The sequence below is a fragment of the Panthera uncia genome (genome assembly GCF_023721935.1).
Source record: "Panthera uncia isolate 11264 chromosome A3 unlocalized genomic scaffold, Puncia_PCG_1.0 HiC_scaffold_11, whole genome shotgun sequence".
In the NCBI taxonomy this organism is placed as follows: domain Eukaryota; kingdom Metazoa; phylum Chordata; class Mammalia; order Carnivora; family Felidae; genus Panthera; species Panthera uncia.
This window is the reverse complement of record NW_026057578.1, coordinates 88,231,831-88,248,103: the sequence shown is the minus strand read 5'-3', so window position 1 is coordinate 88,248,103 and position 16,273 is coordinate 88,231,831. Positions and strand designations below refer to the sequence as shown.

Below are 16,273 nucleotides of genomic sequence, written 5' to 3'. Positions count from 1 at the left end.
TTTGCAACTGGCAAAAGATTGGAAATAAAGTATCCCCCCCAGAAGAGGCTGGTTCATACATTATGTATATCCAGGCAATAGAGTACTATGCAGCTGAAAAAAATGAATAAGGAAGATCTCTATTTACTGATTTAGAAAGATCTCCAGGATATATTAGGTAAAGAAACCAAGGTACAAGTATATATAGCATGCTACCTTTTGCATAAGAAATGGGAGGAGTAAGACTATGTATTCTAATTTTTTTGTATTTGCATAAAACATTTAATGGATAAGCAAGAAACTATAAAAACAAGGGTTACCTGTAGTGGGCAGGGGGAAGGAGTGGATGGGAACTAAGTTTGAAGGGAGGTTTTTCAGTGCATACTGTTTATATTGATTTGATCTTTACACCCCAATGTGGGGTGTAAACACATGACCCTGAGACCACAAATCAAGTGCTCTACTAGACAGCCAGGCACCCAGGTTGTTTTCACTCTTAGATTAACTGAGATAAACAAAACAATAGTTATCATTCAGGCTTTTTACATGGATTCATTTAATCTAACAACCTAATAATATAGATACTATTATTAACATTCTCATTTTACAAGTGAGGAAACAGGGACATGGAAGGAATTAAGTAACTCACCTAAGATCTCACACAGCCCACAAATTGCAGTTAGAATTCAAACCCTCCATCTATCAAATCCTGGCTCTCCCAACATCCTTGCACAAGTATCTTTGAACACTTGTCCTATTATTTCATTTCTTTGGCTACACTATTAGAAGTGGTTACATTGGAGGCACCTGGGTGGTTCAGTCGGTTAAGCTTCTGACTTCGCTCAGGTCATGATCTCCCGGTTTGTGGGTTCCATCCCCTCTTAGGGCTCTGTGCTGACAGCTCAGACTCTGCTTCGGATTCTGTGTCTCCCTCTCTATCTGCCCCTCTCCGTCTTGCGCTCTCTCTTTCTCTCAAAAATAAACATTAACAACAACAAATTTTTTTTTAAAGTAATGCTTTAAAAAAAAAAGTGGCTACATTGGGTCAAGGAGTTTGTCCTTTTAATTTTTTTTCTTTCTAAATTAAAAGAACCAAAATGCCATTATGTACATTGGCATTATTTTACATTCCCATCATAAGGGCATGAGGGGGGTGCCTGGTTGGCTCAGTTGAGCGTCTGATTCTTCGCTTCGGCTCAGGTCGTGGTCTCGAGGTTCGTTTCATGAACCTGCTTGTTATCTTCTCCCTCTCTCTCTGCCCCTTCCTCAGCTCGAGATTTCTCTCTCTCTCTCTCTCAGAATAAATGAATAAACTTGTGGGGGAAAAAAACAAGGGCATGAGAATGCCTGTATCCCCATATGGATAACACTGAGTAGCAGCAAAATTTATTTTTTTCCTCAAGCTAACTGATGAGATATGGCTTGCCACTAATGTTTTAATTAGCAGTTTAGCACTCAAAAGCTTAGCGAATGACCCCTGGGGAGCCATTTGCCTAGGGCAACGAGTCCTCCAGTCCCGGTGCGCTGTCTCCCCTCGGCCGGCAGAGGGCACAGGCTTAGAGGCTCCTCTCTCCTGTGGTCCTCGTTGGCTTCCCAGGCACAGTGCGCACGCGCGTATTTCGCTCCAGGTGTCCAGCTTTGTGCCTGACCGAGGTCTCCTCGGCTGCGCTCAGCGCGCAGTTTTTAACCCTGGCTGGTTTTCGGGGAAGAGTAGCGTGTTCCCTGAACCCCGAGCGACTCTGGGCCTCTGGGGCGAGAGGGTGTGGGGCGGGCCTCGAGGGGTCGGGCGGCGCGTCGGGCAGCCCACGCGGGCGGGGCGGGCGGGGCGCGCCCGGCAAGGACTTGGGCGTCGGTCGCCGGTGGTGGGGCCGGAGCCGGGCGCGGAGCCCCTGACAGGACAGGTACGGAGGCGGCCACCCTGCCAACCGTCTCCGCCGCAGCCCCCCGCGTGTTCGCTAGGTTCCCGGCGGTGGACTGGGGGCCGGGTGCTGGACTGGGGCGCGGCATGGAACCCGGTGTGCGGAGCGGGGACGGTAGGGATGGGCCGCGGCGGGGTGGGCGCCTGCCTGAGTCTGGGCCTGTCCGACCCACCTGCACTCTTCAGTCTGGTGGTGTTCTCCCGGGGTCGGAGTGGTGGCGCCTCCTAATTTCTCCGCAACGGCGAGGGCCCCCCTCCTTTCCTGGGAGTGTCTGAGGCACCTCTGAACCCATTCCGAGCTACAGGTTTCCTTGTGGGCACATGGTTGAGAAGTTTGTGTCAAAAGAAAAACAAAAAAACCGTAGAGGACTGAAACGTGGGGGCGTGGATATGGGTTTGTTGTGTCTGTGCCTCCCACTGCTGGGGTCCGCCTTAACTGGCTGCATGACTCTTGAGAAGTCATCTTGCACATTCCTCTTGTCTTTAGGCAGAACTACAGGTAAATCACACACACAGGAACTCCGCCGTTTTTAAAGAGGCAATGATTTAGAAGCTTCCCCTCATCTATTGCAGTGATGAGAACAGCAAGCCCATGTTGACCACTTACTAATCCAGTATGCTTAAGGTACTGAGAGTCAAAGAGCGATGAAGTCAAGATAGACATTCTTTACCCGGTGTACTGCCAAAGCCTCAGCCACTGGGATGTTAAAGGAAATTACTATAACGTTTTTCTTTTAAGGCATTATGTGCTCAAATATGTTTTGAAACTTCATGGTTAAAGTTTCCTCGAATATTTCAGAGCCTTCAGTATGCTAACAAGATCACTGAAAGTATGGTATGGAGACTTTCCCAGATTTGAATGGGAAATGCTGTTTTTTCTTGGGTGCTGACTCTGTTTAACATCTGAGATAGTTTAGGAAGTGCAGTTCCAGAATTAGAAAATCAGGGTTTGGAAGGGACTGTGTAGGTCAGTGCTTTTCAAACTTTAATGGCTCATAGACTTGCAGGTCTTGTTAAAAACAGATTCCGGGGGGCTCTCCATTTCTTTCTTTTCTATTATTATTATTATTATTATTATTATTATTATTAAGCACGCACAAGCAGGGGAGGAGCAAGGAGAGAGGGAGAGAGAATCTCGAGCGGGTTCCACACTGTCAGCACAGAGCCTGACTTGGGGCTGGATCTCACAGACTGAACCATGAGATCATGACTTGAGTCATGATTGAAGGTCCCACACTTAACCGACTGAGCCACCCAGGTGCCCCTGTTTCTGCATTTCTAACAAGTTCCCAGGTGATGCTGCTGCTGCTGCTCTATGGACCACACTTTCAATAGCAAGGGTGTTGATCACTGCATTGAAATTTAGAGACCATGTTCTGCTTCCTGCTTTGTAGCATAAATTTTGCTGCCTTGAATGAGCCCCTTCACCTGTTCAGGTCTGTAAAATAGGAGGCTGGACTAGAAGAGTACTAAGGTTCCTTTCAGATCTAAAATGCTTGTGATTCAAGTTCAGTAACCCTTGTGATAGTTGAAGTCCATCTAAAATATCCTTCCCAAATGGCCAGTTTGGACTTGAACATTTTCTAATAATGGGGAATTTACTACATTTCATCCTGAGATAGCTTAATAAGGAACTTTTTCAGCTTACTGAAATACATCTCTGCAACTTCCATCCTGTTGGTACTAGGTTATTTTTTAGAATTGAACAGAAAAAAAGTGTACAGTCCCCCTTTAAAAAGGTTACTCTTAAAGTATTAGATGATGGTTGTCCTCCCAAATTTTCTCTGCTGAATTATTCTTAATTCTTCCATGTCATTGTTTCAAATCCCTCTTTTAGTATTTTTTTTTAACATTTATTTATTTTTGAGAGACAGAGAGAGACAGAGCATGAGTAGGGGAGGGGGAGAGAGAGAGAGGGAGACCCAGAATCCAAAGCAGGCTCCAGGCTCTGAGCTGTTTGGTAGCACAGAGCCTGATGCGGGGCTCGAGCTCACGAACTGCGAGATCATGACCTGAGCCGAAGTCGGACGCTCAACCGACTGAGCCACCCAGGTGCCCCTCAAATCCCTCTTTTAAATTTAGTCTTTCTGCATGGAGTCTAGTGGGGTTTTGGCCAGCCTTTGAAGGCTGGGTGGGGCTTGCAAGACTAGGGAAAGCATCCTAAGCAGCTGCCAGTGGTGCAGAGATGACGCTGCATATGTCAGAGCCAGGATTGTTTGGTTAAGTAAGAAATGGTATGTCAGTGAAAGATTTGGGGCAGGTGAGTATATGGACAAAATATTTTAGAGTGCATCATCGTGTTACTGTGATATATAATGTGGTTGGAAATGGAGAAGGAGAGAGGCAGGGAGCCAAATATACTTCACATCCTAGTAGTAGAGGACTTATGTTGATGATAGAGGAATGCCTTATATTTGTGTATAAGATTTTACAGATTACAGAACCTTCCACCGGCATGATCTCATTTTATTTAATAGTCCTGTGAGGTGGGCAGAGCAGCTGTTATCCTGCTTTACAGATGAGGCGCCAAAGGGGGAAAATGCCTTGCCTTAATTCTCAAAGCTATTAAATGGTGACCAAAGCGGTGACAATGGTAATGGAGGAGAAAAGAAGGATGCAGGAGGCAATACTAAGGAAGAATTGGTTAAGTTGGGCCTGACTGACATGAGGATACAAAGGAGAAGAAGTTGTTACAGAGAATTCAAAAGACTCAGGAGACTCATACTACCATTGACAACTGCCACTCTATGTTTTACTCTACCTTCTCTGTCATTGCTAGTGGCTGCCTGGAGTTATGGGTTGAGAGGGATTGTAGTAGAGGATTTCCAGGTTGCTTGGCCTGTCTACAGCTACTGGTGGTACTGTGGGGACTTGGGTGTCTGTCCCATACCAAGGGAAATGAGAACTGGATCCACATCCCTGAGGAGGTAAGTGCTGAGCAGTTGACTGAAATCTACCTTAGGGTCCTTGCCATCCTGGAGACTCTGGATTTGGCTTTATATCTTTTTTTTTTTTTTTTTTTTGAAGTTCAGGCTAGTACCAGTAGCACTTGGCTGATGGCCAAATTGAGTGTCCATTCTGACCTCTTGAAGCTCCTACATATCCCCTGAGGGTTTCTCTTAAGCAAATACTAGACCTTTGTCACCCGCAGAGCCTCACTCAAGCTGTTTTCCCAGATCTGCACTTGCGCTAGAGCCTAGAGGTCTCTCTGTGGTCCTCCTACTGTGGAAGCATGTGAGATTGAGAATTAGTGTCATTGCCAAATTTCATAGGACCTGGGGCTGTCCCTACATTTTTAGTTTCTTAGGCTCCTATCTGGAGAGGAAAGAGTACATCTGCTGGGGTTCGTGTGTGCATGACTGTTAATTTCCTCCATGGTGGGGGTCTTTTTAGGGTAAGCTACTCTGGGAAAGTTGACAGAGCCAGCTTATATCCCTAGAGCCTGGTGTTGGTACAGGCTTGTATTTAACATTAAATGTCTTCTGTGCTCAGTGCTTAGGATACTGAGATGAATAAAAACTCCCTTCCCTGGAGGAATTCATGATGGGATAAGAGAGACAATATTTTGATAAAAATGTGGTGTTGTGATAGAGATCTGTCCAAAGTGCTGTGTGAGGGCACAGGGGGGAATGGCTAGCTCTACATGGAGACATTGGGAATCTTCAGGAAAGAGATGATAATAGAGCTGAGCCTTAATGATGAGAAAAGAGAATGGCCTTGGTGACATTTGCAGCATTTATAGAGGCAAAGGGGGGAAGGTAAGTAGATCCATGTAGCTGGAATATACAAACTTTGGGATCAAAGGAGAGGTTATTGATGAGACTAGATGTAATGAGGCCAGGTTTTTAATGGTCTATAGTGCTGTGCTCAGAAGATTCAGTTTTGTGGGCAGGGAGATGATGTGATTCTATTTTGGGAAGCTAACTGAGGAAGTAGACCGAAAGGGGAGAATCTGGATCAGGGACATTAGTAGGAGACTCTTGTAATAACATAGGCATGGCTTAAGACTGAAGTAAGGATTAGGTTAGTGGGGATGGTAAGGGGATGGATCTGAGGGAAACCGTGGAGACAGTCAACCTAACATAATGATTAACTGGTTGTTGAGAACAAAAGAGGGAGTTGTTAAGGATGACTTGGTCTTCTGTTTTGGGTGAGTGGTGGTGCCAGTAGTAAAGAGGGAATATAGGGGTGCCTGGGTTAAGCATCTGACTCTTGATTTTGGCTCAAGTCATGATCTCACGATCAAGCCCTGAGTCAAGAGTCCTGTGTTGAGTCCTGCCTCAGGCTCTGCACTGGGCATGGAGCCTGCTTAAGAGTCTGCCTCTGTCCCTGCTCATTCATTCTCTTTCTCTCTCTCTCTCTCTCTGTCTCTCAAAAAAAAAAAAAAAAAGAAAGAAAATCCTTTTTTTTTTTTTTTTTTTTTAAAAGGGAATATAGAAAAAGAATATTTTTTGAGGGGGAAATTACCAACTGTGTTTTTTTTTTTTTTCCAACGTTTTTTTATTTATTTTTGGGACAGAGAGAGACAAAGCATGAACGGGGGAGGGGCAGAGAGAGAGGGAGACACAGAATCGGAAACAGGCTCCAGGCTCCGAGCCGTCAGCCCAGAGCCTGACGCGGGGCTCGAACTCACGGACCGTGAGATCGTGACCTGGCTGAAGTCGGATGCTTAACCGACTGCGCCACCCAGGTGCCCCACCAACTGTGTTTTAAGTTATGTTGAACTTAGGTCTGTGGCACTTAGCAAACAGGTGGAAGTGTGGGTCTGAGGTTCTGAAGAGAATCTGTGCCTGAGGCAGTAGGTGTAAGTGGGAGTTGATGCTGCGGGAATGGATGAGCCTGGCTATGCTTATAGGAGGCTGAAGGTGACAGAGGAGTCAAGAAGGATTGGTGTGCAAGGTAAGAGAATGTTGTCCAGGGAGCTTGGAGAGGAAAATGTTCCAGGAAGATCAGCAGCTTCAGTTGCTACAGGGAAGTCAAAGTAAGACGAGCTTGGAAAATGTGCCTTGAGACTGGATTGTTGGATCACCAAGGCTCTTCTACTTGTGGAGTGTGAGCAGCTTCCGAGAAGTGGTAGGGACAGGAGCCAGGTTGAGCCAGATTGAGGAGTGGATGGGAAGGGAGGACAGGGAGGGTGTACTCACTTTGAGTAGTTTGGCAGGGAAGGAAGGGAGAGAGATGGTGGCATCTCATGGAAGAGGTAGCGGTGACTAGAGACAGTTTTTCCTAGAAGAGTCTTGAGCATAGGTTACCTGATCCTGTATAAGAGCTAGTAGATAGGGTGCAGTTGAAGGTAGGAGAAAAAAATATGATTGCTAAATCAGGTCCTCAGAGGAGGGTGGAAGGGTTGGCTCTGAAAAGAATGGGACATCATTTTCTTTGAAAGAGGAACGACAGAAGAAAGAATGTAGGAAGAAAGAGGCAATGATGGTTGCAGATGTATCTAAATTTGCAAAGGAATTCTTATCTAACAGGTTCAGTTTTCTTTTTCAGCAGAATTATTTGCTGAGGAGAGTGGGTGCTGGTGTGGGCTCAAATAGGAATAGGACTTGAAATTAGTAAGGGAAGCCTGAAATAACTGTGCAGAGGCAGGGAAAGAGAGTAGACCTGATATTCTCTTCAAGAGAATCTGAACTTGAATCTTGCATTGTAGGCCTCTCCTTCCTCTTTCTCATAATAATAATAATAATGGCTGACATTTATTGATGCTCCATACCAGCTGCTCTTCTAAATGCTTTAAAGACATCCTCGTGTAATTTTCACAACTTTGTTAGAAAGGTATTGTTGTTGTCTCTATTTTACACAAGGGGAAATCAAGGCATGGAGGATTACTTAGGCCTAGTAGTGTTTATATTTGATGAGTCTCTTACCTCTGCTGAAATGGCATTCCTTCCTCTTAGGCACCAGAGAAGGCAGAAATTTAATCCCAGCCCCCAGTTTTCTGGACCTAGAGGGGCTAGAGTCTCGGGCTGCTAAGAGCAAGTCTTACCTGGCCAGTGTTTGAGCACGACTGTGGCATGGGTGGGCAGGGAAGTGGGGTCAGTGTTGCCACTGGCCTTTTACAAATAGGTAGGAAACTCTGAAATCCTGGAATGAGAGTAGCATCCTGACTAGAAAGACAAGTAACTGATAGTGATTTGACAGGTATTGCAGGCAGAGATTCTGTCACCTGAGACAGTGAATATGTAAAAGAGAATTGTCTCCATCAACCAGAAAAAGAGACTTTTTTTTCTGCCACATATGGGAGTAGACAGACCTATATAACCTTACATAATAGCATAGATTATTAACACTCGCCTTTTATGTTATCCCCTTTAGTGTGATAGAATTTGCAGGTAAGATGCGCTTGAGTGAAGGGGGAGAATGGTGGGATAGCATGAATGGAAGAGAAACAGGCTTACCTTTTTCTGCTGCAGCCACTGGAGCATCATTTCCGTGTCCTTCCTCTTGTGGTTGCTATGGATACGCCTTTGCGTGGTGACTTGAGGAGATTGATTTCCATTATGATCAAATGATGACGTGGATTTAAAAAGAAAGGACAGAATGCTCTGCTTCTGGGGAGTGGCTGGTGAGCTGCCCAAAAGGCAGAGTCCAAGCACAGCCAAGGTGGCTGTGGCTTTGTTGGCTGCCTTGGCTTTTGCTGAAGTTGTGAAATGGTGCATCTCTCTCTTTAGAGCGCAGGCTCAGGGTTCCCTGTCTGCAGGGTCCTAGTGCCAGAGATTTGCAGTTGATTCATGGGGAGGAACCGGCAGGAACTTCAAACAGGCTGTTAAGTAGGACTCCTGCTAGCACTGGGAAGGTTGTAGTTCTTGAGTATGGGGCTGGGGGCTGCACTCAAGTACCTGTTACCTTCCTGCAAAAGTTCCTTTATTGAGGATAAGTGAGGCATATTGTATAGCTTTCCTCCCTGACTCTTCAGGGTCTGAACCCTCTGGAGGCGGGCCTGGTAGTCTTTGGGTATTCTTGGAGGAAGGGAATACTTTGGGAAGAAGTCAAGCTGCATTCAGATTGGGAGTGGGCTGTAGACATTTCTGGGATAATAAGGAGCTGGAGAGGTAAAGAAAGTCATTTAGGCGGTGCCTGGATGGCTCAGTTGGTTGAGTGTCCAGTGCTTGTTTTCGGCTCAAGTCATAATCTCGTGGTTTGTGAGTTTGAGCTCCACATCGGGCTCTGTGCTGACAGCGTGGAGCCTGCTTGGGATTCTCTTTTTCCCTCTCTCTCTGTCCCTCCTCTGCTCGCTTTCTCCCTCTCCCTGTCCCTCTCTCCCTCCCAAAATAAATAAATAAAAGTTTAAAAAGTCCATTTAGGGTTTAAGTCCTATCTGTATGAGATCTGTAAAGCAGATACGAGTCAGACGGAGGAGCAATGGGCTTTGTGTGTGTCTAATTTCTGGGTTCCTGTGTGTGTCTGGAATCCAGCCTTCCACCCTCCTAGTCCCATCCTTCCATACCCCCTGACACTCAGTGAGCAGACAGCTCTTTTTTTCCTGATTCCTGAGGGACTTACATCAGTACTTATCCCTTCCTTACTAGTGCTTTCAGAGATATACAGTTTTATCCTAGTCTGAAGAAAATCTGAATCTTGTTGGTTACCATTGTGTTAATCTTTGTTGTTTTTTTTTTAATGTTTTTTATTTATTTTTGAGACAGAGAGCATGAGCAGGGGAGGGGCAGAGAGAGAGGGAGACACAGAATCCAAAGCAGGCTCCAAGCTCTGAGCTGTTAGCACAGAGCCCGACGCGGGGCTCAAACTCATGGACTGTGAGATCATGACCTGAGCCAAAGTCAGACGCTTAACCAACTGAGCCACCCAGGCACCCCAATTTGTGTTTATCTTTGTAACCAAACTTACAAACTGCCCAGTGCCTGATACAATTCAGTTCAGGTGTGTGAACCTTGCTCTCAGACTGCCTGGGACTCAGACCACTTCCTCTATGAGTGGGATGAGGGAAATGAGACAGTTCAGTTAGCTCAAGATCAAGGTTAATTGAGATGAGACAAGAGGAGGTCAAGGGCTCAAAGGATGCTGGGGTGCTAGTAAAAGCGAGGTAGAAATGGTGCAGGCTGGGCGCCAAAAAGGCTTTTCCTTCTTACTTGTTCCTTCTTAATTCTTAACAGTCTACTCATTTTCCTGTCATTTTCTGAAATAATCTCTAAGATCATTGGTTATCTATTTATCAGACATAGATTTTCCCCTCCTCTCTTCCCATTTTCCTAGATATTTTAACAGTATATAATATCACTGGGGAGAAAAATGGATTAGAAATCCAGGGTGTATCTGTCTCATCTCTGGCTGAGGGAACACGTAACTCAGAATTATTCTGTGTGACATGGGATGGAGCCCAGTGGTGCTATGAAAGGATCACCTGTCCGTACAGCTAGTCAAGTGTGCCGCCCTGTCATTTTCTGGCCATGAGACTCAGGAGAGTCCTTTGACTTCTGAGACTCAGTTCCATCACCTGTAGGATATAGAGATACTGGAATCTGTTTTGTTGGCATCACAAGTTCATTTTGGAAGGAGATAGTGAAATAACGTGTCTGCGTGCAGTTACGTTTGTTCCAGAGAAGGCCCTAAGAAAAGACTTATCTTCTCTCCCCTAACATGTTCCATTTCCCTTCCCGGTTCCTCCCAATTCTCTTACTGTTTTCGATTATCATTCTTCTAGTACTCATGCTTGAAAGCTCCTGGGTTCATTCATTTTCATTTTTGTGCATTCATTCATCCATCCATTCATTTATTCATGCAGCATTTAAGTTCTTACTGTGTGTAAGTCATTGTTGATGTATCTTCTCACTAATGATGAAGATAACATCTGCATTTTGTTGAGCATCTAATCTGTGCCAGGCACTGTGCTAAATGCTTTACTTCAATCTTTAATCCTCACAACATCTCTGTGAGGTAGGTATCATTTCCCCCTTTTTTCAGATGAGGTAACTGGGGCTCAGAAAGTTCAATATCTTGACCAGAGTCGTACAGATGAGGAAATAGGAGAACCAAAGCTGTGTGCAGGTCTGTCTGTCTCTCGAGCCGTGCAGGCCCTCCGCCTCTTTCCCCATGTGTGATCTATCCCAGGACCTTCTCAGGGCGTCTTTGTACATCCTCTGAATTGGTTTCTGTCCTCTCCTGCTTGAGTTCAGACCCTCCTCACCCGTTGCTCATTATGCAGCAACCTCCTTGCTGTTATCCTGTCTTTACCAAGTTGCTCCTGCCTCCACTCCAGCCTGTTCTGCTTCCAGTTTGATCTTTGTAAAATAGTTTTCATTATGCCAGTCTCCTGCTCAGGAAGAAGACACACTTGTTGTTATTAGATCATGGAGATGGAGTTATCTTTCTCTACCTGAATGTTAAGCTCCCTGACTATCCATACTTAAGCTACTAGTATATCTCAACATTGATGTGTTTATTTATTCAATAAACATTTGGCTCCATGAGCTAATGGTGATGGGATCACAGAGACAAAAAGTTGTGGGCTATGCTTTTTTTATTATTTTTTTTAAGTTTATTTATTTAGAGAGAGAAAACACCAGCGGGTGAGGGGCAGAGAGAAGGAGAGACAATCCCAAGCAGGCTCCGTGCCATCAGCACAGAGCCCGATGTGAGGCTCGAACTCACAAACTGAGATCATTACCTGAGTCAAGATCAGGATACACTGACTGTGCCATCCAGGGCCCCTGTGGGCTATGCTTTAAAAGGCTTATAGTTTGATAGAGGAACTCATCTAGAATTCTTTACTTCAGCCAAACTAGTCTACTTTAATATTTCCTAGTCAAGCAAAGCTATTCTGTCCCTACTCAAAGTGTGTTTACAACTTACAGTGTTTGTAGGCCTTTCCACATATCCAGAACAAAACAAAACAAGGCATAGTCAGGTACCCCTTTTCTTTTTAATTCACCTATTGTTTGTCTGTAATTCCTATAATTATAACATTGCCTAGATATTTTATTTTTAGATTTATATACTACATTATGTCAGCTGATTTTTTTTGCATTTCTACAGCTTCTGTACTTTTTACAAAGCACTTGTATGTGCTGTCCCTTATTTGAGCCTCATAACATTAATGTAGAGATGGCAGCTGATATTCCCATTTTATAGAAGAAACAGCCTCCAAGAAGTTAGGTGACTATATATACACTTGTATGGTTGGTGAGTTATGAGGTCATTTTTAGATATGAGTTCTCCTGTATTTTGGAAGACAGTATGGTCTAGAGGAGGAGCACGCCCTTGGAAGAAGCCTAGAGATACATGTGGTAAACAGTGAGGCTAGTGGAAAGTGCAGAGGGTTCCAGTTCAGGCTTTGGTTCCAGTTTTGGCTCCATTCCTCACCTTGTGTGTAACTTTAGGGAAGTTACTTAGCTCTCTAAGCCTCAGTTTCCTTGTTAGCACTGTCCCAGGCCTGCCTTTCTGTGGAGTTACTGTGATTTACAAATATGAGGATAACAACATTGTTATTAGCTGACTTTTGTTGAGTACTTACTAAATGCCAGGCAATGCCTTAAATGTTTTACATGGATTATCTTGGCTAATCCTCACAACAGCTCTCTGAGATATGTTCTTTGCTCCCAAATGACAGATAAGGAAATTGAAACACAGAGATGTTAAGTAACTGGACCAAGTTTACGCAGTTCCCAGGGGGTAAAGCCAAGAATTGGACATAAGCAGCTTGAGTCTAGAAAAGTACTCTTAACCATGGTACTAAAACTTGTGTTTTTTACGGTGCTCTGTAGGCTGTAAAGTGCTCTGAACATGCGAAGTCCAGGCTGCAAGGAGCTGCATGGCTCTGCCTACCTGGGTAAATGTGACTAGGGAAGAAGAGGGCAAACATGGAAATTTTGCAGGGGAGGAAAGAAATGGTTTCCTATGGGGGTCTGGCCAGGATTGAAGATGTGAAGAGGTGTTTTGGGGCCATATATCTAACTGTTGACTGTCATTCTACTGTTGGGCTTTTTGGCCTGCCTTAGAAAGAGGGTGGAGTGGAGGAAGATTCTGTTCGGCCTGTGAAGACCAGTGCAGAGAAGACAAGTATCCCTAGGCCCAGGGAATCTAGATCCACTCTGCACATAGTGGAGCTATATAGGGCAGACCCCAGACCAGCCTTGAGTGCTTAGGGGCGGAGACTCTGGTTTGTCGGTTCCTAGGCCATGTTAGATGGGTAAATGAATGAAGTGGTATTATGACATAGCCCTCTGGAGACTTCTCACTGGAATACTTAATCTTGTTAAATTAAACATTTTCAATTATAAAAGTAATACATGCTTATTAAAGAAATTTTGTGAACTATAGAAAATAAACATCTCATTTTTTTCTGTTAAGGAGATGCCTAGAAAGCAAGGCCAAGAGTGTAAGGGGCAGGTAGTTGAGGTAGATTGGGCCTTGTGCTGTAGGGGGCATGTGGAGCTCTCTGCTCTTACTCATCCAGTTGAACCTGATAGTCTTAGAGTTCAAGCGTGTCCCTTTATAATGACCAGAAGGGAGGAAGGGTATGGTAACCTTTTTCAGTGTGGGGAGGACTGAGGTACTTGACTTGCTTTTCTGTGTGTATGAAATTATCTCCATTACTGCCCTTCCTTTGCTGGGTAGTGGGCAGGGCCTGGCTCCTTTGGCCCAGTGTGAGATTGAAATCCAGACTCTATAATTATATGGGTTTGGGTCCTGAGTTCAGAGTTTAGAAAAAGGAGGGAGAGAGAAGAGCTCCAGATAGGGAGTAAGAGACCCTTATTTTGGCTGTGTGGAGGCCTGCTGGTAGCTGATCTTTTTGAAGTGTCACTTGATGCTTGTGGTCCTGCTGAGGCACATTGTAGGGGGAGGTGTTGGGGGGGGGGTGTCAGTGATGCTGAGGGGTGAAGACTAGGAGGACCCACCAGGGCTGTGCTCCCAGTTTACTCTAGAGGTGACTGCTGAGGTTCCGTGGTGTGGGCCTAGCCCCTTAGTCCCTGCCCTGCTTGTCTGGGCCAGGTGAAGCAGGGGGGCACTAGGACCCAGATGCAAGCACGGTTCCTGACAAGTCTAGAGCAGCACTAGCGCAGAGTGAGACTCATCAGCTGGCAAGCAGGATTCGGTGTCTCTGGGTTCAGGAATCATCAGGCAGCAGAGAGGACTTGCTCCTCAACCCCCATCTCTGCCCCCACCCCTACCCCGGTAGGCCACCGAGTGAGGTCCATGGACTGGGGAGGGCCGTGCCTGACGGCTTCTGTGTCTGTCCATGAGGGCCTGGAGCCCTGACCCTCCTGTCTAGGTTTCTGCCTTTTCTCTCTGTCTTTGGCCCACTGGGGGAGGGGGTAGAGGCCGGGTGAGCAGCATGGCCCAGAGCAAGAGGCATATGTACAGCCGGGTAAGTGGTCCTTATTGGGATGGCCCTGGGAGGGCTGCTGGAGAAGGCCTGGGTGCCTGTGGACACAGCTGTGGGGGCTGGGGAGACAGGCTGGAGCTAGACTGGGGCCACTCGCAGCAGGGAGTGATGGTGCTAGGCTGGACAGGCCTCCCCTCCCAGAGTTGGGCCCTCAGTGGGGAGTGGCAAGGCCTGACCTTTGACTCTTAATTGGACCTCTGGCCAGAGGTTCCTGAGGGGATTGGACTATCTTGGGGCTCTGAATGGGGTTGGTGGGTTGGAATGGCCTTACAGTGACGCCTTTCTTTAGAACTGCTTTGTTGTTTGTCACTTGCTTTTTCTTTCTTCTGGTTGAGATTGAATCTGTACCCACTATTGTGTCCACCTGGATCTGAGAGGCTTGTTAGGATTGGGAGGTTGGGGGAGTCTCTTGAGTGTGGGGCTAGCCCTGATGTCACTGTCAGTTCTTTTTATCGTCAGATCCATGAGAGCCACTCTGCTGTGCTAGGTGTGATTTGGGGTCCTAAAGCCCCTGGGAACTATATCCTTATCTTCCTAGATGAGCTCTTTGGGGAAGGGATTCAGGGAGTGACAGACTCTGGCAGAGCTCCCTTCTGAAGCCAAGTGGGAGCATCAAGGGGAGCCCTGTGGAATCTTTAGGACCAGGGAGTCACTTTCTCATGCCTCATTCATCTGTTTGCTGCAAGGCCCTTGGTTCATGGAGCTGCTGTTGCTAAAAATGGCTTAGGTGTGATTTTCTTCTAAACCATGGGCCTCTTTGGGACCTAATTTCATGTTGTGTCCTGTCATCACGGGTGTGTCAGAAGCTGAGAACTTCTGAAGGACAATGTTTAGTCTATTCCTTTGCCTTGTCCATCCACGGGATAATAAGCTATCCATTTGGACCACTGGCAGAGTCTGGGAGACAGTGCAGGTCAGATCTAAGATATCTGATTTACCTGGCCTTTGTTTTTCTTTTTGTAGCAACATAGCTGGGGGAAGGATCTCCTGAGCTTGGGGTAGAGTTGATAGGGCATGGCTTGGGCCAGGGAGAAGGGAATTAAAAGGTTGAATGGGCTGTGGTGAAGTATCTAGGAATGTCATGGTGGGTGTGTGGATGGGGTGGGGGCTGGGAGTCAGGGCTGGAGGGAGGCACAGTTGTGTGCCTTTGAGAGTGAGAGACCTAAGAGCTGTTTGACCACAGGGAACACAGACAACAGTGGGGAGTGGAACAGGATTCTGTGTGGGAGTAACCCATGAATCACCTGTCTTCCCAACTTAGGCACCTGAGTCAGGGTATTGGGCTTGGAGAGCCTGGTCTAAACTGAGTTATTCGCTTGAGCTTTACTCTCCTGCTTGGGGGCAGTGCTCCTGAGAAAGAAGCCATGTGGTGACATTCACAGATCTGTCATTGAGTTCTGATTTGTTATAAAATTTAAATATAAACTCCTAAAAATTCTGGCAGATTCCAGAGGAGTTTGGAGAAGTCTTAGAACATATCACTGGTATTTTTCAAAAGGGAATTTGGGGTCCACTTCACCCTGAGAATGGGGTTCAGGAAAGTGACTTCTTGTCCTTTTTCAGTCCAGGATCTTGTCCAGACCTTACTTAGGATGCATTAGGATGATATCCTTGATGTGAGGCCTTTAACTGCATATATTTGCATGTGTCTTTCTTTCAGACGCCCAGTGGCAGCAGAATGAGTGCCGAGGCAAGCGCCCGACCTTTGCGAGTGGGCTCCCGTGTAGAGGTGATTGGAAAAGGCCATCGAGGCACTGTGGCCTATGTTGGAGCCACACTCTTTGCCACTGGCAAATGGGTAGGCGTGATCCTGGACGAAGCAAAGGGCAAGAATGATGGAACTGTCCAAGGCAGGAAGTACTTCACTTGCGATGAAGGGCATGGTATCTTTGTGCGCCAATCCCAGGTACTTACACCCTGCTCTGGGTGTATGCATGTGTACATACTCTGTTGCTTGGGTGGCTTTTGTGTTGGTGCTCCCTTTTTCTGGGCATGAGTGTAAGTCTCTGGTTGAGAGAATGGGAGGTAGT

General features: G+C 46.1%; 1 protein-coding gene across 5 annotated transcripts in view; it reads left to right on the top strand.

Moving 5' to 3' along the window:
- The first annotated feature begins 1,798 nt into the window (after positions 1 to 1,798).
- The window catches only part of DCTN1 (dynactin subunit 1), a 30,936-nt gene continuing 16,461 nt past the window's right edge, over positions 1,799 to 16,273 (top strand). For 3 of the 5 annotated variants that reach the window (XM_049651740.1, XM_049651739.1, XM_049651738.1), the window contains exons 1-2: positions 1,802 to 1,880; positions 15,904 to 16,149. In XM_049651740.1, the coding sequence (XP_049507697.1) occupies positions 15,922 to 16,149 (228 nt within the window). In that variant the 5' untranslated portion in view covers positions 1,802 to 1,880; positions 15,904 to 15,921. The other 2 variants (XM_049651743.1, XM_049651742.1) reach the window with 2 other exon arrangements.